Source organism: Equus asinus, chromosome 1, assembly GCF_041296235.1.
Source record: "Equus asinus isolate D_3611 breed Donkey chromosome 1, EquAss-T2T_v2, whole genome shotgun sequence".
NCBI classification, from domain to species: domain Eukaryota; kingdom Metazoa; phylum Chordata; class Mammalia; order Perissodactyla; family Equidae; genus Equus; species Equus asinus.
In genome coordinates, this window is record NC_091790.1 from 197,343,115 (window position 1) to 197,370,687 (window position 27,573).

General features: G+C 44.9%; 1 protein-coding gene across 1 annotated transcript; it reads right to left on the bottom strand.

The window, feature by feature from the left end:
- Nucleotides 1-8,558: 8,558 nt before the first annotated feature.
- On the bottom strand, nucleotides 8,559-14,517 carry NOBOX (NOBOX oogenesis homeobox). The gene is made up of 8 exons (XM_070517483.1): nucleotides 14,396-14,517; nucleotides 12,333-12,934; nucleotides 11,768-11,947; nucleotides 11,381-11,516; nucleotides 11,021-11,106; nucleotides 10,560-10,791; nucleotides 9,931-10,211; nucleotides 8,559-9,185 (listed from the first exon to the last, which is right to left on the bottom strand). Exons 1-8 carry the CDS (start codon nucleotides 14,515-14,517, stop codon nucleotides 8,884-8,886), a joined length of 1,941 nt encoding a protein of 646 aa, XP_070373584.1. The 3' UTR covers nucleotides 8,559-8,883.
- Between the last annotated feature and the right edge of the window lie 13,056 nt (nucleotides 14,518-27,573).

Sequence of the window (27,573 nt, forward strand, 5' to 3'; positions counted from 1 at the left end):
AGTATGGCATGCCAAGCGGTGCCATGTCCACACCCAGGATCCGAACCAGCGAAACCCAGGCCTCGGAGAAGTGGAACATGCAAATTTAACCTATGCGCCACTGAGCCAGCCCCTAGAGTGTTTTCTTATTGAGATCAACTTGTGGTGGACTGTTGGAGTCCAAAGAAGCCTAGAGATCTTTGTGTCTCACACCGTCACTTGTCATAATGGAGCCTGGAGAGGGGAGTTAATTTGCCTAATGTCACTCAGCCAGTTATAAACCACAGATTAGAACAGTCTGATGTTCGCCTCTAGGATTTATGCAAGTGGTTTGCTGAGTTTGTGCTCATCATAAAAGGTTTAAGGCGCTTGCCATAAAATGCGAAGACTGAGCAAACAGAATATGTATAGGCAGATTATTTTTGAGAGAGTGGAAGGTCAGACTTGTGGAATTGCTAATAAGCAGGTTTGGGTGATGGAACTGAGCTTGGCCAGGCAACAGACTGGAAACAAAGATGAGGTGTGGTTTTTGCAGCCATTGCACATCAGGGCCTTAAAGAAGTGGCGAGTCAGATGGGGGGAAGGGTGCGTGTGTGTGTAAAGAGGTGGCTGTTTAGATTTAGGGGAGAGAAGTACAAGAGGATCTTTACTAGAAGATAGAATTTATGCAGGAATACTGGGCTTCCTCCTCAAAGTATAAACCATATTGGCATTAAGGGAAAAAAAAGATGGAGGAGGAGTTTTCCAGCTGAAAATCAAGGAAAATAAATGTATCAAATATTTTTTTTAAACATTTGATAGTAGTCCTTTCAGTTGGTTCTGGGAAACATTTTTTAGTTGACTGGGTATGAAAATATACCTGATTTCACCAATTCAAATAATTAAGAATTATAGTAAGTAACAGAAAAGTCAAACACAGGGAATACAGTCACACACCACATAATGACGTTTCAGTCAACAACTGACCGTATACACGACGGTGGTCCCATAAGATTAGTACCATAGGGCCTAGATGTATAGTAGGCTACACAATCTGGGTTTGTGTAAGTACACTCTACGATGTTCGCACATCGACAAAATCGCCCAATGACACGTTTCTCAGACCCCTCCCCATCATTAAGCAACACATGACAGTAATGAGCAAGAATGTGAAATAAAGAAGTGGGCAAATTGGAATGCTTGGAAACATTGTATGCTTGTTATTGATGGGAACTCAGAAGGGAACACTGAAAAACAGATTGCATCCCTGGCAGGCTACAGGAATATGGATTGGGGTAAGGGAGCCGAGTTGGAGAGGACACATTGGATAGAGTTAGATGGAAAGAATGCCATAAGCAGCAACAGGATAAAAGTGCACCAGAAAAGACCATGGAATCTCTGTGGGTGGAAATTCCATTCTCAGATAATAAAACTGTGGCAGGAGGAATGTTCTTGAGGCAACTTGACCAGAGTAATGAGACTAAGACAAGAAATGTGAAAGCTACAAATGAAGATGCAGAAGCTATAATGCAGAGGCAGAAACCAACTCCTCTGGACTTCCATATTTTGTAAACAGTATTCCTAGATGCCTAGGCTCTAAAACCTGGAGTCAGTCTGACATTCTTTCCTCCTGATCCACAAAATTAAATTCCATTGATATCTTCCTAGCATTGCTCTCGTTGATTGTTTCTCTCTCGTTTCTTTACCATTATTATATTCTGAACATCTCATTCCTGGACACTAGAATGACTTCCCCATTGGTCTATCTTATCCCAGATTTCACCTGCAATCTTTCTGGAGGAAGGTGCTGTACCAGTGTCAGATTTGGCTCTGTCTTTTTTCCCCCCTTTCGTTATCTACAAGGCAATAGGCTTGTCACAGCTGGTCCCCACCTGGCCATCTAGCTCCCACCCATCCCCTCCAACTGTCTCCTTTTCTCACATTGCCCCCCCACACACTTCAATTCCCCTCTGACTGTTCTTCTCATATGTTCCAATCCCCCTTTCAGTTTTAGAACATGCAGCTTCCTTTCCCTTTTACCGCTATTTTCTCTTCCCTCTTCTCACTACAATGTCCCTACTTCTTTTTACATCAAACGAAACAGTATGAGTATTTAAGTTATTTAAACACAGGCCTGGGGTCTTGGAAGGATTTGATTCTAAATCTAGCCTACATCACACCCATTGTTTGATGACACCCACCCCCACCTTCTGACCTTCCTTATTATCTCCCTCTAAAACTGTCCAAATACATTGCTTCCTGAAGTTGGCACTTCCTGACATGGGGTTACATCCTGTCCAAAATTTATATCTTTTGCAAATTTGGGTAAACTCAGACACCTCTCTGACTCTCAGATTTTCATTTGTCAAATGAATAACACCTTATGGGACTGTTGTGAAATGAAATTACCTATTAGAGAGCTAGATACACAATAGATGCTAAATAAATGGTTATCATCATCATTAATACTTTGAGGACCAATTTCTGAGTTAGGTAAGTAAGCTAAAATGGTCTTCACGTGGTCTTGTGAAACACACAAACACACAAACTGGCTATCGTTAATAGCCTTTTACTTGTTAAGGCTCTTTCAGTTTTGTAAATGATATCAGCATTCAGGAAGCAAGACTCCTTATCTGCATTTGGTGAGGTGGAAAATAAAACAAACTCAAAAGACTTCTACTAGACTTGATTAAGACATTCTTAGGAAATCATTTCAACCTCAGTGTCCTCCTCTGTAAATTGAGATACTTATATCTAATTTGCACACTTATTTGTCCAAACACCTCTCCAAACCAAGTGACCCAGTTGGGCTTTTCACTTTTTCCCCATCCAGCTCCTCCAAGTCTTTCCTCCTCTACTCAGGCCGTTCGTTATCCATCTCAATGCCACCTTTCCTTCAGCCCTTCTGTCCTCTCCTTTGTGGGTTTTTCTGTGAGTCCACCCTAGGACCACATTTCTTCATGCTCCCTGCTCTTCCTGAGCAGTTTGATTTGGTCTCTCGAGCTCCGCTAGTGTTTTCTATGCTGAAGAGGCCCAATGGCAACCTTTAGTCCTTATCTCTCCCACAGACACTGGTTCCATATTCTTCTCCCTAGACATATCCACCCAGAAACCACAGGAACTTTGGCCCCAACATACACAAACAAAATAATCTCCTTTTGCCCAAATTTGCTCCATCTCCATTGCTTCCTTTCTCAGTTATCAGCATTTCCTAGTTACTGAAGTCTTTGTCCTCTCCCCTGTCTCTCCAATTCCTTTCAACTAATTTTCTCTCATATTATACTAACTCTGACTCTTAAATATTTCTCAGATCTGGTCCTCTTCTTCCTTTACACTACCGTACTCTGGGCTCCATCGTCTCTCACTTAGACTAATTCAGTAGCCTTGTCTCGTTTCCCTGCATCTCCTCTTTAAGGCCTCTGATCTCCATTTGTCTTTCTAAAATACAAATCTGGTCAAGTCAAGCCCATGAGTTAAAAATGCCAGTGCCTCTCTAATCACCCGAAGAATATAGCCCAAACATCTCAGCGTTGTGTTTGAGGCCTTTCCCACTCTTCCCTAACCAGCCTCATCTTCCATCACGGTCCCTCCGATGGCCTCTTCTGCATACATATCCAGCCACTCTGAACTTGTCCCTCATCATCTTTCCCGTGTCAGTGGACTCGCATTCACTCCACCTTCTTCCTGAAATACCTTTGCTTGCCTTCTCTGCTTTTCCAAATTCTACTCTTGCTTCATGAGTAATGCCTCAAGCTCCAAAGCTTCCTTAGCCCCCACAGATATGGCTGCTCCAAGTTTTGGACTTCTGTCACACTTTGTACTCACGGCTGGCCCTGCGCAGCATTGCCATCTGTGTTGTAACTGGTCATTTGTGCTGTCAGACTCCCCCACAAGATTGTCAGTTCCCTGAAAGCTGGAAAGACTTTTTATTTATCTTTGTGTGCACTCAGTATGGTGGGTGCCTGTAAATCCCCACCAAATGGCAGAATGAATGTCTGCCTTTATTTCTCAGGACTTTGTTATGAAATTCAAGCGAGGGGGCATTTTTGAAAGAACAGTATAAACTAAAACACAAACATAAAAAACCTAAATCTCCTAAACTATCTCTTGAACTAAAATAATACCACTTCCGGGTGAATGAAGGAGACACCTCACTTCCAGGAAGTCAGACTTATTCTTAATTAATCAAGACCATTTAAGACTTGGAGTGGAATCAACAAAGGCCAAATTATCTTTTGCAGCCTGTTTTCCTGTGTTCTGTTTATGAAAATGATGTTAAAATATACATTTTAAAAATAAATTCTAATGGACTATCTCAGAAATATATAAATAACCAATATAAAAAATTTAGCTAACAGGAACAGAAAATATAATACGAATCCAACAGATTTCAGAGCATTTTTTTAGACAAGCGTGGAGCCTGTATGGAGGGTTATAATTGCAGGAGGGAGGGGAGTACCGAATGAACTGGCTTTATGCGATGAACCCAGGACTGCTCAGGAGCCTAAACTGCAAGGAAGTTGAGTAGAGATACAGAGGCGAACTCCTGGATGATCTCTCTCTGAATCACAAAGTCATCATGGATGTGGTGTCCTTAGCAGAGCGCTACAATTAGGGTTGCCAGATTTAGCAAATCAAAATACAGGACACCCAAATATTGCAGAAAGCATACTTATCCTAAAAAATTATTTGTTGTTTATTGACAATTCAAATTTAACTAGACATCCTATACTTTATCTGGCAAATGAAGGTACAAACCAAATGACTTTAGTATCTTTGAACCTGATATTAGTGGCTCTAGGGCGTTTTGGAGAAAGAATTAGCGTGAACTTTCTTACTGTAAACAGAGTAGTTTAAGGCCGCAGTGAAAGTAGTGGTAGATTGCCATCTAGTGGACAAATTGTGATAGTGGAAGCTTAAGTTGGAGGGATAGATTTTTGCAAGGAAGGATTCTGGCCCTGCCAACTGCAAACCCCAGAGAATGCACTGTTGAGAGAGCCATGATATCAAGAGGATGGGGGGAGGGGGAGAGGGGAGGTGGGAGGAGTGCTGAAATGTGCTTGCCCTGAGATCCGAGGAGTGGCCTGACCGTGGCTCTCCAGCGTGCAGAGACTTGGCTCCCTCACTTTAACCAAAGCCAAAACAAAAGTGAGAGCTATGTGTGAGAAGCTCCCCATCCTCCAAATGAGGCTGGTGCAGAGGGATGTGGAACCATCCAAAGTGAAGTTCTACAGATGTAACCCCAATTATAATGAGGAACGAAAGGAGTCGTCCAAAAGGTAACAATGTGGCTACAAGCTCAGATTTTAAAAGGGCTGAAAAGGTGTGAAAGTTAAAAGGAGGCACATTTGGACTTCCAAGAATAATATCTCAAAGGGTGAAGCCCAGAAAAAATTCACGCTGCAACACATGCTAAAGACCAATACTAACAGTAACACTAGCGGTGATGACAATAGAACCAAACTTGGAACAGAAAGGACAGGGAAAAGAGAAATGTACTTCTCATGGCAGACGTTATGATGTCAGCAGACGTTATAATGTCAACGTACAGTACAGAGAGAGCAGACGCACTTGACTCGTATTGTAGCCTGTCTTCTCCAGAAAGGAAAATAGTCTAGGAATGAAAAGGGTTGGACGAAAATCGATGGTCTTAAAACCCAAACAAGAGTCTTATAGCTGATTTAAATAATTCTTTTTTTTTTTCAGAGCAGAACAGATCTCTAAGATTTAATAGAGGCAACTTTTGTAATTTTCAAAGACATGATTTGTAGAAATGAAAGGAGAATAAATTTAATGTAAAATTCTCACAAATTTCTAGAAGAGATTATTGAAAGATGTTTTGTGAATATTTGGATTAAAAATTATCATAAAAGACAATAGGCGTTCCCTAAGAATAAGCCATGCCGAGCTAAGCTCATTTATTACGTTTAGGTTTACAAGAAGGTGAAATTATTAGAGTGCAATAAAGAGAACATTTTTTTATTTCAGTGAGTCATACAGCAAAGGTTTTTTTTTAACCAAAATCCTTTTCCAAAATCCTGGAGATGGCAAAGAATGGCCCTGAATGATAATGTTGTTGGAGGATTTTTATCTAGTTTGACTCTCTACTCAAAAAAGTGCTCGTTAATGGAGTATTTTCAAGGAAGGATGCCAAAATGTTGTATGCTTGTATTCTGTTTACTAATTATCAGCTATTTGACTATAAAATGTATAAAACATACTGATCAAACTTGCAGAGAGATGGGGGCCGGCCTGGTGGGGCAGTGGTTAAGTGCACACGTTCTGTTTCGGGGGCCCGGGCTTCGCCGGTTTGGATCCCCGGTGCGGACATAGCACCCCTTGGCATGCCATGCCGTGGTAGGCGTCCGACGTATAAAGTAGAGGAAGATGGGCATGGATGTTAGCTCAGGGCCAGTCTTCCTCAGCGAAAAGAGGAGGATTGGCAGCAGTTAGCTCAGGGCTAATCTTCCTCAAAAAAAAGAAATTTTGCAGAGAGAACAAAATTGCAAAAAATGGCGAATGTTATATAAGGACTCCAAACCATTTAGCAAGCTCAATAATGGGCTAAAATTAACCAAATGAAACTGAACAAGTGATATAAATTTTTGTATATTTAGATTCAAAATGTCAATTCTCCAAATACAAAATGAGAGATAATGTCTTTAAAATAGTTTCTATTAAATGATCTAGGGGTCATAGCTGACAATAAGTTTGTTTTGGGCCAAGAATATGAACTGGCTGCAAAAAATAAAGCCAATTCCTCTCAAAACCCATTAAGAGAAGAGGGTGTCCTATTTGACGGAGGTGACAGTCACACGGTACAAGGCAGTTGACCAGACTGCATTCAAAGTAAGTTTCAGTTCTGGCACCACTCCTACAAGAGACATCCATAAGCTCATCTTCGTTTCAAAAGAGGTCTCTAGAGTGGTAAAGAGCCTGGAGACGGAGCCACACGAGGGCAAGGCTTTGAGGAATGACTTTACAATATGAGGTTTATTCTTTGTAGCACACGGAAAGCAAAACTCAGATCAATTAAACAATATTGACTTCCTCCTAGTAGAAGGAAGAACTTTAAAATAATTAAAGCTTTCAGAAATTCTATAGGCTTTTGTGTAAGGGTTAGCCACCCCCTCCTCTGCAGCCCCCACTGGAAAATCAAGACTGAAGGATCCTTCACCTCCACCTGCAGCAACTCCTGCATTTGTCAGGAGCTTGCACTTGTTAGCCTGTGAGCTTTCTTCCCCCTATAGGATGCTATGCTTCTAAGATGTCTGCACCATTTTCTCTTTGTTTGGTCTATCATTCATTCTTAATTCTCAATTAACTCATTTTGTTTTTGGTATACACTATAAGATTGTCTAGCACTTTTTATCTGAGCGTTGCATGTAAGCACAGACCTTCAAGTGCATCGCCCTTCAATTCTTGGCTTTAGATGGCTACACTGTTGCATTTGCTCCATACCGGGGTGCTAATAATCTGAGTGGCAGGAATCTGAATCAATTCAGATCTGGAGGAGTAAGCATCCAGCCTCCTCACAGAGTTTTGAAAGCAACAAAATGCTGTGGTGACAGAGAGGAACACTGGCGTGTAATTGAAATTATCGTCTTCCACATTTTCCCCCTATGTCTCCTTTTAGGCTGCTCATTTTGTGGGAATCATGAGACAGAAGGTGAAAAGATATGTGAAATGTATGCTTTAAAAGACCCAGTTATGGGTCATAATACATTTAATATTTTAATGTATATATTCTAATCCCTAAATTAAGTCTGGCTATTACAATCCTTGAGTAGCAATGAGAGATGATGGCTAGAGTACTAGAGCTGAGCTACTAAATAGTGTTGGTCTATAAAACCCTCCACAGATAAATGGACGTGTGTATTTGTCTAAGAAGTTTATTCTCCATTTCCAATTATTTTTCCTTTTTGGTTCTTGGGGGTTATGACCCTAGAACTGTTATGATGGATATAAGTTTATAATTGCTTATGACAAACATTTTTGAAAAATGTTCTTTCCAATAATCATAGCATTTGGAGGTCCACAATGGCACCCCCACACACATACCCCCTAAATGCACAGCGAAATGGTTTAGATGGACAGCCCTCCATCCTAGCTATTTGGGTGATGTAGGCTCATCAGGCGTGGGGTGCTAAATATATATATATATATATATGAGCATCTTCCTCTTGGTTCTCCTACTTCTCATTCCTACCCCAACCGGCAGAGAAGAGCTTTGAGGAAATAAGTCATGGTTCAGACACTAGAGACTTGACTTAAAATATCCTCAGGCTTCTTTTATACTCCTATCCCTACAGGGCCAAATTCCAGAGAGGCCCAGGCTCGGATTTGCTCAGGTTCAGTTCTGAGCTTGGGAATATGGTTTAAAGGCAAGACTGAAGGCAAGGCCCAAGATGCCCAATTCCTCCTCTAGCAGGAGAGATGGGCCCAGGGAGGATGCCAGGCTCCACATGATCATGCCCAATGGACACCTCACATGGGACGCCCAGGACTACATCCAACAACCAGTCAGCTGAGTGGAAGGCAATGAAGGAAATGGAGCTTTGTGTGAGTGAGAAGACACATTATTCAGAGAGAAACCAAAGAGTACACTAGTTTATTGCTTACAGTGGACACTTTGGCTCATTTGTCTAGCAAGGAAAAAAAACAACACAAACTGATAACAACATTCAGAATATAGCCATCCTCTGTCTTCAGGACCACCATACAGAGGTGTGAAGAAAAGGGCAGGGCCAGCCCTCTTCCTTCTCCAATCAGTGTCCAGGAAGATGAGCCTACACAGGGGGAAACAGCCGACTTTCACCCCAGGTAACAAAGTCCACTGTCTTTCCTAACACGTCAACTGCCATCTCCCCAGTGGCACCCCAACACTCTCTCATGGAGCAGCCTCTTCTCTCCTCCGCCCCACAGCTAGGGGGCATGGCTGTTCGTGTCTTCCTCTTGAACCTCCTTGGGGGCTGAGGGCTGCTCCCCAGAGGCGGCAGCCTGTTCCTCTTGTGCCTTGCTGGGTAAGGGCCCAGTTCCTGATCTCGTTCCTTCAGGCAGCGGGGTGAGACCTGGAGAAGGCTGCCTGCTCGTAGCCTGAGCACAGGGAGCCGGAAACAGATCGGGGAAGAAGCCATTGCCTCCCGGGGGGTGCCCCAGAGCTGGTGGACAGAAAGGACCCGGGAAGGGCAGTTCTGGCAAGCAGGGGTCATTCCACGGGACTGTACCTGTGCGGTCAAAGAGCATAGGAAAGATTAGACAGGATTAAGGATATCAGCCCCAATTCAACATGTTCTGTGACAGAGCTCCCTCCCTGCCCCACAGAAACATAGGTTAGGACCCCATGCAAGTCTGCACGAAATACTAGCACCAGGTGCCTCTTCAGGACCAGGCATGCTCCTGACTCGAGGCCCTGTGGTTTTGGAACAGTCACACAAAGTAGACCACGGGTCAGGCCAAGTGCCCTCTCACACAGGCAACAAGGAGACCAGGAACCAACTAGACACCTCTTTCTTCCCTGTCTACTGGAATTTACTCTTAAGAAGATGGTTGCTTCCAGAATTGCAGAGATCCGAGTGGCCCGTCAGAATATTAATATTGCTGCCATCTACTTCATTGTGCCAAGTACTTCATTCACATTGTTTCTAATCCTCACCAAATCCCTCTAGGATATAGGAATATTATTCCCATTTCAGAGTCCAGGAAACAGACTCCGGAGAGCTAGTAACCGCTGAGCTGGACCTCACCCTTCGGTTTTCCTCACTCCAAAGCTGTCTTGCTGATTCTCACTCTGCTTTGCAGCCTCCAGGAAATTTGAGGAAGGAGAGCTTCGTCAAGACAACCAGGGGCAAGGAAAAGTGATTCACTCACCACCATGCCATGCCTCAGCCTTCCCTCCAGCGAATGAGGCTCTCTGTCCCTTCCCACCTTCCTCAATCACAAAGGGCACCTTCTCTTCCAGCCCCAACTCACTCATATTCCCAGCAGGTGGCTGCAGCAGGATCTGCCCTGATGGCAGGCCTGGGAAGTAGCCCTGTGTTGTACCCCCATTGGAGCCATAAGGCAACGTAAAGAGAGAGTCTTCCAGCAGTGGAGGTGTCAGTGAACTGGGCATGTGGAAGGGGAAGGGATGCAGGTATGGAAACTGGGGCTGTGGCGCCTGGGGGAACTGGAACAGTCCCGGTTGGTTGCTTGGTTGGTAATCCTGGGGTTCCAGCTCTTCCAAGTATGAGCAGGTGGGTGGTGGCGTGACACTGTGGGGAACAGAGGAGTATTTCATGAGGCTCAGGGGTAGTCTCCTCATTCCTCCCACACAGTGGGTGAGTCCCTTCCCCTCACCTCTCCCCATCTCCAGGACCCCAGACTTGCTGCCTCTTCTTCGTCCTCTTCCTGCTCCTAGCTTCTCACCCTCATTCCTGCTCTATTGCTGTGATAGCCTGGATCCTTCCCATCCTAAATCCACTTATCCTTTGAATCCTCATTGCATTTACTACTCCCTGCTTCCTCAGCTAACCATTTCCCCTCCCAAGCTTCATCTATCTTTTCTCCTTCTATACCCCTCCCAAGATAACTCAAGTGACCACCCCCATTAGGTTCTATACCTTGTCCCCCAGGACCCACAGGGGCCATTCTTGTGGCTGCTGTCACTGCCAGGAGTATCCAGCAGCAGAGGCATCAGTTGAGGGGTGTGGACAGGGCCAAGGGGAAAAGGAAGGTTGGCTCTTTGAACTGGTGGAGGGCTGAAGAGTGGTGGGGTCACTGCCACCTTCTGAGTACCCTCACTCAGTTGGCTTGGGGCCAAAGTTTGGTCAGACGTCAGCAGAAAGGGGGGCTCTAGGAACAGAAGTCAAAGAGGCATTGTAAGAGTAAGAAAATGGGGAGGCAGATTTGGGATTGCTGGATAGTAGAAGTGCCATGCCCATGTCCCCCAGAATAGGCCCCCATGGACCAAAACAGTAGAAAGCTTTCGCCCACTCCCACATCTATCGAGAGAGGACCCTCTGTCTTTGCTGTCTTCCTAGCTGCCATATTCCTCAGATAATCCTCAGAATGGTCAGCTCACCTGGGAGAGTATCCAGAGGGGGCACTTGAGGGAAGGTACCAGGCTCTGGGTCCATGGGCACAGTAGGTGGCAGCTCAGCTGCAGAGCTGGAGGCAAAGAGAATGAAGATTCTAGCTCGAGTGGCCCCTGGATTTAGACCACAGCCTCAGTGCAGGGAAAGGATGCCCTATTCCCAGACTCTGCCTCCCTCCGAAGCACCAGCAACTTCCTGACCCCATCTACCCCAAATCTCACTAAATATTAGCCAACAACTCCAGGCTTCATGCCCAGCCTTCCAATGTTCTCTCTTAGACCCCAGGATCCCAGTTAGACCCCACTTCCTACCTATGGCGAGGATCCAGGAAGAAGAGAAATTCTTACCTGAACTGACTGCGGGCAGGAGTGGGGGCAGGGCCTGCAGGATTGTCATTATTCTCCTTCCCATTCAGTTTCTCCACTTTTCGCCACTTTGCCCGGCGATTCTGGAACCACACCTGCAGGGGAGAGACAAGAAGAGCTTGAGAAATGGGGCAGAGACTAAGAGTCAGGTCCTGACTGTCACGGAGTGAGCTCTATGACTTCAGGAGGTCACCACCACTTTGCTTCAGATGCCTCTCGGTCAGATCAGTTTTATAAAAAGGTTCATCTAGATGGCTTCTCAGGTACTTTCCTCTTCTCATAGTCTAAGGCTGTAGCTGTGCGGACACAGGCTAGAACACAGCCGGATCCAAGACCTCACTTCACCCCTATTCACGGGGATGTTGGCACATGCTCTGCTCTTTGAGAGTTCCAGGTGGTGGATTCTCCTCCACCCTGCAACCAGTTGGCCAGCCCCCATTACCATGATGCGCTGGGGAGTGACCCCCACTGTCTGGGCGATCTCCCGGCGCTTATCACTGTCTGGGTAGTGGTCTTCTTGGAAGATCCTTTCTAGCTCCTCCAACTGGTCTGGAAGAAAAAACTCGAATGAGAACACCAATGATGCGGCAGCAGAGAAAAAAGACAAATGCCTTCAGGATGGGACCACTGTCTCCAACCCAAGGGCCTTCCCAGAGCCTTGTAACTAAATTCTCCATTGGGCTGGGGCCTCTCTCTTTTGGGCTTTGTGGCAGGGAAGGAACCTGGTCCCAATGTCACTTTCTGATAGGCAACCTAACCTTCCCCTCTGAGGGTCAGAGGTCATGGCCCTGCCACAGGTCAAGAAAGAATCCGGACAAGGTGGTATACATACTAACCACACTCCAGTCTCCTGGGGCTATGTTCTCTGTGCAGCCCACCTTTCCCAGAGATGACACCAGATCTCTTAGGTGTCCTCTCACCCTCAGGGACTTACCTGAGCGGTATAGGGTTCGAGTCTTTTTCCGAACTTGGCAGGTCACTTCCGGGGGCCTCTTCTTCTGGTCTGTGTTGTGGCTGTTCTGGGCCAATGTGCTGAGGAGGTTGGCCAGATGGCAGGGCCCCCGGCCTGACCCACAAGGCACTGGGTTGTGTGTGGCATGGGCTGAGTTAGTGACACCAGGAGATGACGTGGAGGCCAGACCCATGGCATTAGGCTTTTTCTGCTTACTGGGGGCTGGAGAGCAGGACCTCTTCCCTGGCTTCACCTCTCTCACCAGGAGGGAGCAACCCTCCCCCTGGGGCTGGGATCTAGGTGGGACCAGAGTTCTGTCTTTGTGGACAGCCCCCGAGCCGGGGGGCTGGCACACTCTCCCAGCATCAGCCCCTGTTAGTTCTCCAGGGACCTCTGACGGCTGCTTCTCCCCAGAGACAGCGCAGGAGAGGGGCGGTTCCTCACTCGGGGCATCCTGAGAGTCGGGGGCTGAACTCAGCCATGGTTCCTCCTCCTTCAGCCCAGCAGCCAGGGGCTCGCCTCCACCTTCCTGGCCTGTGGAAAGCCAGCAGCCACTCACCTTAACACCAGGGAGAAGGAAGAGCCTGGACAAAGAGGATATGCCACTTTCTGCTCTACAACGGGTCTCCTGTTTGATCTTAAGCTTTACCTTGTCCACTTATCAAATGGGGTAATACTTCCAGGCTTACCTTCCTAACGTGGCTATTGTGAGGATCAAATTAGATAATCCAATTGCTTTGAAAAATGTATGTATATATATGCAACCATGAGGGGTTGCATACGTACATAGACAGTAGGTGAGCAATCCTAATTGGGGGAACACTCACTCTCTCCTAGTTCCTGTTTTTTTCCCAGACACTGGAAATGGGAGTCTGAGGAACAGGCGTCTGGTTAGGCCTTTCTAAGCAACAAATGTTGGGATTGGGGGTGGACTTGGAAAAGAGAGAGAGAGACTGAGATTCTGATTTTGCTCAGACCGGATCTAGGGTCCTGGTGCAGACAAAGACAGTCTTGCTTAGAGTAGGGACAAGGCCAGATTGGATGGTGTCCAGAAGGCTAGGCAAGGACATCAAAGGAGCTAACAGGCACGGGCATCCTCACTTTCCACAGAGCTCACTGTGTCCCTGACAACCCTCCTCACCCCCGTGTCCATCCCCACCTGCCTCCCTGCAAAGCGGAGGCTCACTCAGGGGCCTTGGCCAGGCCGGCCCTCTTGTACAGCTACACACAAGAGGCCCAGCTGGCACTGAAAGGCCCTTATCACTCATCCTCCGAGCTTGTCTCTTTCTTTGAGCTATGGCTGGTTCATCAGGAGCTTACCATATCCCAGGCACTGTGCTAAGCACCTCTCAAAGCTTAGTACAGTGTGCATTCAATCACTGAGCAGTCGTTATTATCATCTCATTCTAACAGATGGAGAAATATGGATTAGAAAGTTGAGTAATTTACCCCCTATCAAGCAACACAGCACTCTCAACCACTACCCAGACTGCTTCCCAGGCTCATCAAACCCTCTCCAGTTCACCTCCCCACTTATTCACCACCCCAGAATGCTCAGCTCAAGGAGCTGCTTTATCATTTCCAAGGAAATTGGAATCTTTTTAAATGGATGCTAACCAGTGACTAAGCGGTATTGTTATTTTAATGAAAATTGCATGAGATTCTTAAGGAATGACTTTCTAACGATGTGTAAAGAAAGATGGATGGTCCTGGGCCAAGGTGCTTAGTCAAATTGTTTCCCAGGGTACACATTAGACCTGACTGGCAGGAGGGGGCACGGTTGGGTGTCGGTATGGGGAAGGAGGGCCAGATTCGTACAGCATTTCAGAAGAGCTTGTAGCCTAGCAAACTGGTACACAGCAGGTGCTCAATAAAAGCGACGTATCTCAGTAATAACTGCGCCCAGGTAAGAAAGGTGAGGGGCGTCAGAACCTAGACTGGAGTGGTCCTAGCACTCCTGGTCCTGCGTTTTCTCCTCCCGGTGGAGAAAATCGGAACCCGGCGGACGGAGGGCGCGGTGCGGGGCGCCCCTAGCCCCGGCCCACCCTAGGCCCTCGGCCCCCCAAGCTCCAGCGCCGGCTGACACCCCGGCTGTGCGGCCAGAGCCCCCCGACCGCCCCTCGCGCTCACCCCGCGGGTCCTGCCGGAGCTCCTGGGTGCCTCCCATGGCCTGGGCTCCGTCCCGCCGCGGCTGCCCGCTAGCCGCACGGGCGCCGCCTAAGAACCTGGCGGGGCGCAGGTGTGCGGAGCGCGCACGGGGAGCCCGGGCCGGGCCCCTCGCCGACCCGCGGCGAGGGCGAGGCCGAGGGCGGCGGCTGCACGGGCCCGAGCGCCCGGGGCCAGGCTGGCGGCTCCCCCGCGGCCGCCCCTCGGAGGGCCAGGTGCGCGCCGGCCAGCGCCCGCGCTCCACGCCAGGCCGAGGCGGGGCCCCCGACACCCCGGGCCGAGTTGGTGATGGACTTGGTCATGGTTTGGGGCTTGGAAACAGAGACCCTTCCGTGCGATCTGTGGAAGGCGACCTCCGGAGCCATTTATCAAGGGGCCCCAGACGCTGGGGTGTCCCGACCGCCTGCAGGCTGCTCGCTGAGGTGCCTCCAAGCCTCATCCCAACCCCCCGGGACTGATTTGCATGTCCTTAAATCAGAGCTGCCCTCGGTGACGGTGACAAAGAGCAAGCTGAAAGAACCCAGGCTACAAGGTCAACTCTTTGAGGCGCCAACTTCTCTGATGGGAACAACTGCGCATGTACAGGCTGCAGGTAAACCCAAGAAGGTACCAGCTAGTCAAGGTTTTGTCGTGTGATATCACCCCACCTGACGTCACAGTTTTCTTCTCTGAGAATGAAGGGGAGTCTCATAGGGGAGCTCACAGGGGTGATCCTTGTGACCTCTAGTTCATAGAAGGTTTCTTGCTTGCTTTGTAGACTAATTTCAGAATTTAAAATTCTTGTTGCCTCTTCCTTACATGTGCCCTTGAGTGGGAGGTGCTGGTCAACTTGAAACAGGTGCTTGGAGCTGAGGGTGGGAGGGGGGTCGGGTGCAAGTCTAGAACAGACCCCAGGTGTTTTGCTTTTAGGATTTGAAAGACTCTGGACACCACGTGCTTTCACGCTGTAATCACTGGCTGGTACATTTTCCTGTGCCTTAAATTCCTTTGAGGGGCTTGGCCTACCCACGTGGACTTTGGAGAGTTGAGAGCTTTACTTCTTTCTGAAACATAAAAATATAAATGGATTAACTTCGTGACGATATGATGCAAACTTCGGCCATCTGATGTTTCATTCTGAGTCATTCTAAGGCTAATATTCTCTGGTAAATGAGAGGTTTAGAAATAGGGCCCAGTTTCTCAGCTAGATAGGAAGCATTCTTGGCCAGGTGAGCAAGGAGGAGCGGGCTGTGAAGTTGCTTTCTACATGAAAAACCAGGATGGTTTGGTGGTGACACGGTTATAAGTGGAACACAAGTCTGCTTGATTAAACATTTAAAGGCCACCTACTGTATGCCAGGTGATGCACAAGTCACTTCCTTGCCTGCAGAAGCTTCCTGGAGCGGCAGGAGGGGGTGAGGGGGAGGGGATTAGGACAATAACACAAGAGAACCGACAACGTCGGTACGACGTGGTCAGTGATGAGTGAGAGGTACGCACAGGCTAATAAGGGGCACAGAGGAGCAGGAAGCTCTCCTGGTCTAGGACTACCTGGTAGAGGGCAGGGAAGGCCCTTAGAGAGGGGGACACAAGAGCTATGAGCTGAAGGATAAAAGGAGAGGCGTGTTCAATGCAAAGCTTACCATGTCACAGCCCTGCATAGGGCCCTGCAGTGGCCCCTGCCTGCCCCTGAGATGAAGACCCAGCTCCCTAAGTGGGCCAGGAGCCTGCCACGTTCTGGTCCTCTTCTCTGGAGCCTTGGCTCGCCTGCTTCCCACACCCAAGTATTCCAGTTTGATTGTCTTTTGACCTAGTGTTTCTCAAAAAGTGTTCCTAAAACCACTTGGATCAGAATTTCCTAGGGAATTTGTTAAAAATGTGGCTCCCAGGCCCCATCCCCAGAAATTTAATTGGTAAGTCCAGAGAGGGACCCAGAAATATCCATTGTAACTAGCCCTCCATGTGACTTTTATTCATGCTAGAGTTTGAGACCCTCCCAGACTTTTCAAAAACAAAGGCAAAACCATCCTAGGGATGGGGGTGGGGGTCTGTGTGGGGGAAGGAAATGATCTTTTGTCCTTCATTGAGGTGTCTGCTGCACTGAAAGCAGGGCACAATTAATTTCATAATAGATTATCCTATTGTAATAATTTAAGAATAAATCATCCTTCTCTGCCATCATTTCTGTTGTATGTCCTCTCACTGTCTGGTTGCCCTCTGCCTGGGTGAAGGTTAGAAAAGCAAAGACTTCAAGTCATAGACTGGACCCAGCCTTACAGAAAACTTTGAAAGACACAGGGTCTAATTGTATAAAAGGGTTTGCTCTGGGACTTAGAGATTTGAAGATATTGCCACGTTCTAAACACAATCAGATTTGTTGAGCTTGGGCTCTGACAATAGAAAAATCCAGATTGGCTGTCTTTCTTCCTTAGTCTCGATATTCTTGGCTTACTGTTGTGTGACTTTTCTTACAAATGATGTAGTTTTGTTTCTTTACATGAAAATGTGATTTAATGGCAACAGGTGAATTTAGCCTAAGAAGGCTTGGGAGAATGCCATGATGTGTTCTGTTGGGAAGGGGTTGTATTTATGATATTTGCTGAAAGTCATCTTTTACAGATCAACTTCAAGGGAAGGAGGTAGGGCAGGGAGACCACGTTTTATAGGAGGACAAGATGGTATTGGTTTAGCTCACATGCTTAACCTTGTTTAGAGCGAAGGGTTTTTTATGTTTTTGGTTTCTTAGTTTTCAGAACCAAATTGTAAAACCACCACTACCACCCTCTTAGCAAGAGCCTTTTATTCCAACATCTTTTTATCCTCATGGATAGGAGAATGACAGAACAAAAAGAAACATGTCTGATGCTCCTAAAGAATATAATCATTTTTTTCAGTCTATATCAAGTTAATCATATAGTTAGGTTTAAGCAAGTGAAATAAGCATTCTTTGTCATTCCCTCTCTCTCTATAGTGAGAAAAATAATCAGAAAAAGGCATCTGATTGAGAAAAGTTTTCAAGGCTGAAACACAAGGTAATTTGTTCTTGTCCTGTGTGCTACGCCTGGGTGTGGCGACAGCAGGTCAATGGAAGACCTGGGACCGGAGAGGCAACAATGCGGTTGTGAAAGACAAATCTGAATCAGCCCTGGGTAGGATCACAGCTGCTGCAAACAGGGAGGTGGAGCCCAGGGAACAAGCAGGAGGAGAAGCACCGGCCAAGGCAGGGAGGGCAGAGGGAGGCCCGAGCCAGCCACGAGTTCAGCCACTGGGACATCGGAGCCTGAAGAAGCAAATGGCCAGATGATCAGATAAACGCTGTGCCCCTGACGACGACAACGCCTGATGGTGCCAGTGACTGAGAGAGACATTGGGAACTACCAAAGTCTCTGTCCGGTGGCTTCCTCCAGAGATCCCAGAGAAGGAAGGTTTGACGTTGCCAGTGAAGGGCATTGAGAACACCTGGCTAAAGTGGCAACTGCCCTGGCAGGGAGCAAACAGGTTCTGGCACAAGTTAGCCTAATCACTTCTAATCCCTGTGCCCCAAACACTCAAGATTTTCTGCTTCTAACAAGAAGGCTGACCACGTTTAAGACACGTGCTTGCTGCTGCTCTTGTTTTTAATAATAAATCGCCATGGCTTGTGTTTTGTAATTTAGGAGAGCTTTCCCATCCATTCGAATTCCTTCCTCCTGAGGCTCCTGTGTTGTGGAGCTCCTTCCTGCTCATCCTAGTCTTCCTCAGGATTGCAAAGCTCAAGACCCCCTGGAAACCTGGCCCCAACTTCCCTGGGACTTCATCCGTGGGTACTCCCCCAAACCCAGTCTCCTCTCAGCCTGTGGTTCTAACCTTGCAGTCCTCTCTCAGGCCCTGGCCTTCCCATGCCTCAGCACCACAGATCACATTGGTTTATAAAACAGCTTCCCCTTCCCCTTTATTTCTGTCAAAGTCGTACTCACACTTCAAAGCCCAACCCAGCTATTCTCTTTGCTGTGAAGCCTCTCCCAGCTTTCCACAGCCAGAATGAATTGTCCCTCCCATGTCCTCCCACTGTGCTGTGTTCGCGTTGATGTTACATCACTTAGCGTGGGCTGACCTGATTAGAGTTCTGTGTGTTCTCCCCTGGATTGTGAGTTCTTAGGTGTTAATATACATCTATTCATGCCAGGCACTTTCTACTTGCTTTACAAATATCAACTCATTGAATCCTCAAAACAACCCCCGGAGACTCTACTGTTAGCCCCATTTTATTGAAGAAGCAACTGTGGTGTAGAAAGCTTAAAAGTACTTTGCCAAGGTCTCACAGCTGGTAGATGCACAGCCAGGATTTGAACCCACGTACTCTGGTTCCCGCCTGTACTCCTAATCACTAGGATGCACTGTCTATTTGATTTCTATTTGCAGCATAGTCCTCCACTGCTTGGCATCATGATTTGCACATGGGGGATTAATAATTGTTCATTGACCAAAAATTGTTTACCATCGCCAGGAGTTAGGGGACGGGCAGTGGGGAGGGAGTTGGGGGGGTGGCTGTGGCTATGCAAGGAGCAGCAGTGATGAACTATTCTGAAGCTTCACTGTGGTGGTGGTCACATGAGCCTACACGTGAGATAAAATTGCATAGAACTAAATATAGACACACACAAATGAGCATAAGACTGGTGAAATCTGAGTGAGGTCTGGGGATTGTACCGATGTCAGTTTCCTGGTGTGATATTGGATTATAGTCATGCAAGATGTTACCATTGGGGGGAAAATGGGGCAGGGTATATGGGATCTCTGTATCATTTCTTCCTACTGCATGTAAATCTACAATGATCTCAAAAAGTAAAAAAAAAAACAATGATCCCAATGTTTGGACCACAAATTCACTTCTCCTGGACTTGGTTAAATTTAATTCACAGAAATAATATTTTGTATCTTGTAGCACTACTAACCTTTTGTTGACAGTAATTTAAAAACATTTGGATTTAAATTATACCTATTCCTTTACCAGGGCTGTGGCTAGCAAGCAGAGGGATTTATATCTAATTTGTTTTAAAAGTAAAACAACTATATCTCTGTTAAAATAGGAATGTAAATTTATTAGGAACATATTGGTAAATACAGAATGACTAGAAAAGGAAAAAAATACAATTTTCCATCAAAAAACTAATCAGTTATTAACAGTTTGGTGCATTTCCTCATAACATTTTTGCCATTATTGTTGTTTTGTGTATGTTCTCCATGATTGTAATTATACTCCTTACACAATTTTGAGCAATTCCTCCCCCTAAATGTATTATGAAAAGCACAGTTCTATATTATTTCAAAGCCTTCAGAACTTATTGACTGGCAATACTGTAATTTAACTATTCTCTACCTGTTGGAAAAAACTTTTAAGGCTCTACATTTTTCAAAATTGAAAAGCAAATTTGAAGTAAAGCTTCTAAGTCTTTTTTCTTTCTTTTCCTTTTTTTTTTTTTTTTTACAGCTCTTCCAGTTGGTGATTGATCTGATCTGACATTTTACAGTCCCAAACCCATGAGCAGCTGTGAAGTTGTTCACTGGAAACAGAAATAGGCAGGTGGCCAGGCTGGCAAGTGTGCAGCTCAAGTGTTTCATCAAGGAAGGGTCTGGGATTCTGAGGTCATAAACTTGATAGGCTGGCAGGGCAGCTTCAGTGAGAGGAAGAACTTTGAATGAGGTGTTTTTTCCTCCTTGGTATCCTGGGGCTACACCTCTGCCAGTGGCTTGACAGACTTTTCTGGTGTTCGGGTCCAGGGTCCATGGCTCCCGGAAGGAAGTGCTCTTCCGGGAGACTCTGTGTGGGAAGGAGCCCTGTCATCTGGCCAGAGCGTGGTCCTCACAGCTTTGCTGGGGCTTTCAAGACATGGGTGCACGTCTTCCTGGGCTTTGAAGCCTTCCTTGTCCCCATGCCCCAGGTGCTGCCAGGTCTGGGGAATAGTGTGAAAGCTGAGGTCATGTCATGGTAAGCAGGCTCTTCTGTCATTCTGGGGCTTCAGACTTTTAAGTCCACTAACATTAGAGTGACAATTCTAGGTCTTTGGACTCGAAGATGACCTGTCCTGTCTTTAAATGGCTCCTCTTGCTTGATATCCATCAAGGGCAAGATCATTAGGGTGGGTTAGAAGCTAGGAGCTACTTCCTTTTTTTGTTTGTTTTTTTTAAAGATTTTATTTTTTTCCTTTTTCTCCCCAAAGCCCCCCAGTACATAGTTGTATATTCTTTGTTTTGGGTCCTTCTAGTTGTGGCATGTGGGACGCTGCCTCAGCGTGGTTTCATGAGCAGTGCCATGTCCACGGCCAGGATTCGAACCAACGAAACACTGGGCCGCCTGCAGCGGAGAGCGCAGACTTAACCACTCTAGCCACGGGGCCAGCCCCTAGGAGCTACTTCCTTTGCATTCAGGAGGGAATCGGGAAATAGTAGGCTTGCGTTTAGTAAGGCGGAGAGATGAAATAATAGAAGACAAGATTGATTACCCGAGAAATAAGTAGGCCTGCAAAACCTGCCATTCAGTTTGTTGGAAAGACAATGGAGCAGTAGAACAGGATAGGCTGCTAGACTCAGTCTTGAGTTTGCAAAAGGCTTCTGATTGTCTCTGTCTTACAAACGGGGTTGCTGCGTGTGTTACTAAATTGGTACAAGGGCGTATGAGGCTTTGGGCCACCTGGAGTTCAGTCAAGCCATCATTCAGAGCAGTCCCAAGGAGAAGGAGGAAAGAGCAACAGAGAGGGGGAAAGCCATATTTGGAATTAGAGATGGACTTGACATTATTAGATCTACTTTAGTCAAACAATCTAATTTCTGATCTGAACACTTAGAGATTCTGCTCCAAGGCCCAATTCCTTGCCTTCTCTGTTGATTTGGGCTCATGAGCCAGGGCAACACTGATGCCTCTCAACTGAACTGATTCCCACCCGTAAACTTGTAACACCTCCAGTCCTCCCACTCAACTGGAATCACCTTTGATTCTGCTCTCTCCCTCACAGCTTACATACAAACTGCCAAAATAGTCCTGACAGTTCAACCTCTAAAACACATCTCAAATCCTGTAACTTCTCTCCCTGTCACCTCTCTGATCAAGCCTCTCTCCTCTCTCGCCTGTTCTTCAGTGACAGCTTCCTAAACCCGTCTCCCTGTTTCTATTCCTGTCCCACTATAATCCGTTCTCCACATGTTGCAAGGGAGATTGTCTTAAAATGTAAACTAAGTCGTGCCTGTCACTCTTCTATTTATATGCTATAATGACTTTCCATTGTACATAGAGGGAAATGAAAACTTCTTACGATAGCCCTGCATGATCTGGCTCCATTTACTGCTCCAACTTCATCTCAGCCAACTATTCTTGTCTTTCAAGCACCTTAGCCACATCAAGATTCTCCTGTCTGGAAGTATTTGCATATGCTATGGCTGTGCCTGGAAACTCTTCTCTTGGTTCCTGTTGTGCCTAGTTCCTACTCTGTTCTTGGCTTAAATGTGATCCCGCAATGAAGACTCCTTTGGCCACTTTATCTACTTAACACCTGCCTCCTCATATTTTCTCATTTCCATTACAACACTTAAGACAACATGTAACTATATTTTCATTTGTTCATAGATTGTCTCCTCTGCTCTGTTTTAAGCTCCATGGGTACAGAAACTAAACTGGATTATTTCTCCAGTGTATTTCTGTGTGTACAATGCATCTGGCACAGTGACTGGCTTATGAATGTTAACTATTTTGTGAATGAACGAATGAGCTAATAATATGGGCCTTTTAGTTGGAAGGGGGGAAAAAGGATTATCAGACTCGTACAAATTGCCATTTCTGGTAATTCACAATCTGATACATAATGGGTATTTTATCAGGCCGTTAAATTGGAATGATTCCTGAAAATGTTGGCCATTTTGCAAACTGAAGAATCCAGAAGCCAGGGATAAAATGTGGCATTTGAGTGCTTGTAGAGAAGACAGCGAGACTTGGCATGACTCTTTGGTAAAGTCCATCTTCGCCGGAGGCCTTGCTTTTCAGGGAAGATGCAGGAGGCAGAGCTGCAGCCTAGTAGGGCTGGTGCACTTCAGAGATGGACACAAACACTTTATATTTAAAGTGGGTTTCTGGTAGACAGCATATAGGTGCATCTTGCTTTTTATCCAATCTGATAATCTCTACCTTTTGTTTAGGGTGTGTAGACCATTTACATGTAATGTGATTGTTGATATGGTTGCGTTTAAATCTGTCATCTTGCTATTTGTTTTCTATTCATCACATCTGTTCTTGGTTCCTCTTTTTATCCCTTCTTTTTGAGTAATTTGGTATTTCATTATGATTCAATTTTATCTCATTTGTTGGCTTAGTAACAATAACATTGGTTTATAACATTTGTTGACTTTTTTAGTGGTTGCTTTAGGACTTATAGGATACATGTTTAACAGATCACAGTCGCCTTCAAGTGACATTATACTGCTTCACTAAACTATAAGAACCTTACACCTGTACACGACTTTGTCTCCCTCCTGTCCTTGGTGCTATTATTGTCGTTCATTTTCCTTCTGCATATGTTATAATCCCCACAATTCGTTATTTTTATTGCTTTCAGTGGTCAATTGTCTTTAAAAAATATTTTTAAAATAAGAAAAGATAGTATTTTATATTTATTTACATATTTAGCATTTCCAATGTTCATCGTTCCTTTGGATAAAACGGATTTCTGTCAGGTATCATTTTCCATGTTAAAGGAATTCCTGTAACATTTCTTGTGGTAAAAATCTGGTGATGAATTTTTCAGTGTTTATATGCCTGAATGATCTTTATTTTGCCTTATTTTTGAAAGTAGGGCGTAGAATTCTAGGCTGACAGTTTTTCTTCCTTTTAGTACTTTAAAGATTTTAGTCCACTGTCTTCTATCTTGCATGTTTCTGAAGAGAAGTCAGTTCTCATTTTTATCTTTGTTCCTCTGCACATGTGACTTTTTGGTTTCTAGTTGATTTTAAGATTTTCTCTTGATCGCTGTTTTTAAGCAGCTTGATTATGATGTACATTAGTACAGTTTTCTTTATGTGTCTAGGGTTCATATAGCTTCTTGGATTTGTGCATTTATAATTTTCATCAAATTTGGAGACTTTTCATCCGTTATTTCTTCAAATGCTTTTTCTGTCTCCCCTTTTTGTCTTCTCCAAGGTCACCAATTATACATATACCATCCTTTTGTAGTTGTCTCACAGTTCACTGATGCTTTATATGCTGCTGCTTCTAGTTTTGTTTTGTTTTGGTGGGGGCCAGGCTTTTTCCTCTCTGTGTTTCATTTTGGAGAGTTTTTATTGCTATGTCTTAAAGTTTTCTAATCTTTTTGTTTTTTCAGTGTTTGCAGTTAACTCCATTCAGTTTATTTGTCATCTAAAATACTGATTTTCTTTTCATCTCTAGAAGTTTGATTTGGGTCTCTTTTATTTCCTCCCTGTCTTTACTTAACATACACACATTTTCCTTTACCTTCTTGAATATATTGAATATAGTTATGCAACTGTTTAATGTCCTTGTCTACTATTTTGGGATCTGTTTCTACCAATAGACTTTTGTCCTAATTATAGGTCATATTTTACTGCTTCTTTGCATGCCCAAAAATGTTGTATTAGATGTCACATGTTGTGAATTTTCACTTTATTGTATATGTAGGAGATATGTATCTAGGTAGATAGACATATCTGTATCTATATTTATATCTCCCATGTGTATAATCTTGAACCTTGCTTTGTGTTCTGTTACTTAGAAATGCTTTAATCCTTCTGAGAGTCACTTTTAGGTTTTGTTACGTAGAACCAGAGACGCCTGTAGTCTAAGGTTAATTTTTCCTCCTACTGAGGCAATACCCTTCTGTGTACTCCACCCAACGTACCATGTGTTACAAGGTTCTTCCACTCTTGTTTGTAGGAAGACAAACCATTCCTGGTCCTGTGTGAATTCCAGAGATTGTTTTGTTTTTCCGTTGTTTTTTTCCAACTAGGGTAGTTTCCTCATACATGTGCAGTGATCAGTACTCAGCTGAAGATTTGAGGGGAATCTCTGGAGCTCTCCCTGCATCTCTTCTGAAGTACTCTTCTCTAGATGCAGCTCTCTCCTCTCCATGTAGTTCTCTCCCTTCCAGTACTCCATCCTGTGAATTCTAGCTACCTTAGTCTCCCTGAATTCTCAATTCTATCTCCTCAACTCAGCAAGACCAACCCCTGCCTTGCAACCTGGACATTTCCTCCAGACAATAAGCTGGGGTCATTGTAAGGCTCAGAGCATTTGTTTCCTTTTTCTCAGGAGTGACTGTCCTGCATTGGTTGTTGTCCAATTGTGAAAATCATTTTTTCATGTTATTTTGTACATTTTGACTTGTTTAAGATGGTAGGGTAAATCTGATGTTTGTTACTCCATATTGACCAGAAGTGGAAGTGCCCACAAACTACTTTATATATTTCAGTTAACTCTTCACTACCTAGAGGATAAAGTCCAGACTCCTTAGTATCATACAGTCAGTCCTTTACAAGCCAACTTCGTGACAACCCCCATCTCCCACTCCACCCACTTTCAGTAATTCAAAACAATTTGTCAAATCTTGACCATATCCAAACTTCCATCCTCAGTACGTTGTACATGCTCTTATCTCTGCCTAGGAAGACCTCCTTCCAGAGTATCCCCCATCTGGCCACGGTCCACTTGTTCTTTAGGACTCAACTCAATTTTCAATTCCTCTGCTAAACTCTTCCAGACCTCTGTGTTAGTTGCTCCTGCTGTGTTCCCACAGCACTCAGGATATGCCTCTGTTATGCACTTAAGACACTTTTATGGAGATTCTTAGTTTGACTTCTACACCTGACTGAGGTCTCCTAATCTCCTTGAGGGTAATAACCTCTACATCTTATTCACATTTTCATCCTTGGCCCAGCCCAGTACCTGACTTGTAGTAGGTTCTTGGCAAATGTTTGCTTAATGAATGAATGTCCCATCGCAGTGTATAATCTTGCTTTCTGAAGATAGCATTGGCTTTGCTTATTTGAGGAACCTGGGAATGACAATTAAGAAAAACTAAATACAACTTGGACTAGAATGGCTGCCATTGTCAAGCAGGTGTTCTGCATTATGTTTATCAGTGAAGATGCTGAGCAGGTGCTGTTTCCTTCTAGGATATTATCCCACAGTTAAAACAGTTCATAGCCAATAGTTTGTTTTTTTCTTTCTCTCACAGATGGTAGAGGTCTGTGACTGATTTCCATGAGAAATAAGGGCAGGAAAAGTTATTCCTTGGCAGTTCCCTGGGGTTAATATAATATAATCATTTTCAAAGCATCAGCTTCAACTCTGAGAGATCATTGAAATCAGGGTACTTCTGGCATGATTGAAGGCCAGTCTTCAACACTTATGACTCGGATATCCTCTGAATTCCCTTGGACACGTGTAGTCAGGATAATGTATGTTAGAGATCAAGATTCTTGACTGTTCTGACAAGCTGACAATTTAGGAAAGAGCGAAAATTTCAGAAGCCTACCTGTATATTCAAGATGGGGAAGGGTAATCAGGTGTGTCACCAAATAAAACAAAGCCCACCAGAATGATGCAGGAAAAAACCCAACAACCTGAGTTTGTTTACTTGCTTGCCAGGCAAGGGAGGACCCAACACTGAAGAAATTCATTAAATAGTTATCTGGGGCATGGGTGGAAATGGGGATCAAGGGGCTTTATCCACTAGAATGGGGGCTTCAATGTAGTTATGCTAAGTAATGATTGAGAACTTCCTCTCTGAATGGCACAGGATGAGTCCATAAGTCTATATATGATTGGCTAAAACAAGCCCATTGGTCAGAAAAGAGTCTATAAGGGTCTGACATATCAGATTACTCAAAATTCTAAGTCCTGTGTCAGCTTTGTTTGGATGATGGTTTGCTGAAAATTCGTGGTTGTTGAACAGATTCAGCTGGTTGGAAACAGTTTTGGTGAAACTCAGCATTCAATTTTCTCTCTCCTAGGCATGTGTCGGTAAGTGGAAAATTTTCCTTTTGTAGGTATGATAATGTGATTTATCCCACGTAGAATTTTGGGGGGGGGCACGCCTGATTTAGCTTGGAGAAGGGTAGAGCATGAGCTCTATAGTGGTAGGGGAAAATTAATGATGTTACAAAGCTAGGACTCTCAATGGTAAAATTTATCAAAAGCTGAAGAAAAGAACTTGGGCTTTGCAGTATGGGAGGCTTGGTTTGCATTGCAATTTAGCCACCTCTTCGCTAGAGGAATGCACCGAAGTCTCAGTTTTTTCATGTAAAACAGAGATAACGATATCTCTTTCATATCAGTTAACAGGAAGATTAAATGAGATGATGTATGTAAGCCACCTCCCACAGTGGCCCTTTCCACAGATGTGCCCTTTTATTTCTCCCTTCTCTTCTCAATACATCAAGTACTATTTGCAGGCCCCAAAGATGACCTTTATTCATATTCTGCACTAATAAATTAGATTATAACTTCAGTACAGCATTCCTCTTTCTTATAAAATTCTAAATGCCTAGTGTTGGAAATTGAGCTGCTTTTGGGAAAGGCAAATAGTCAAATACAACTGCGAAGGAGGTTTAGATCTGGGAACATCAGAGAAGCAGCAACTCAGATGCCCAGAACCACTGAGTATGTCCCCTTTCTTCCCTCATCCCAAACACAGGGACCTATATGGCCTACAGCATAATCCTAATTTTACTCAAGCAGCAAAGAGCTTGCATGACAGGTCTCAGAACACCTTGGAACATGTGATACTCATTGAACAAGGCTGGGCGGTCTCTCATTCTTTCTGGTCACAGGAGAAAATGGTCAAGTTGTGGGAATTCTAGGAGACAGAGGAATTAGTGGGATCATAAACTAACAAATACCCAAGTTCCTGTAGAACAAGGAGAAGAACTGGCTATCTCATTATATCAAAGGAAATTATATGCCTTTGAAACTTTATGAGACTCCTGGATTACTGGCCCTAAAACCTGAGAGGAACTGTCAACTTTCTCCACCATTTTCTTACCGCGTCTAGTTTGACGCTTTCCCGAATGCAACAGGAAGAACTTTTCTAAAGGAGTA

What these genes read in the sequence shown, in the direction of transcription:
- NOBOX (XM_070517483.1), bottom strand. Translation starts at nt 14,517, where the DNA reads ATGGGAGGCACCCAGGAGCTCCGGCAGGACCCGCGGGGTGAGCGCGAG. An exon ending in TGGGGGGCCGAGGGCCTAGG is followed by an intron (nt 12,935 to 14,395) that starts GTGGGCCGGGGC and finishes CTCTTTGTCCAG; the next exon opens with GCTCTTCCTTCTCCCTGGTG. An exon ending in GCCACCTGCTGGGAATATGA is followed by an intron (nt 9,186 to 9,930) that starts GTGAGTTGGGGC and finishes TTGACCGCACAG; the next exon opens with GTACAGTCCCGTGGAATGAC.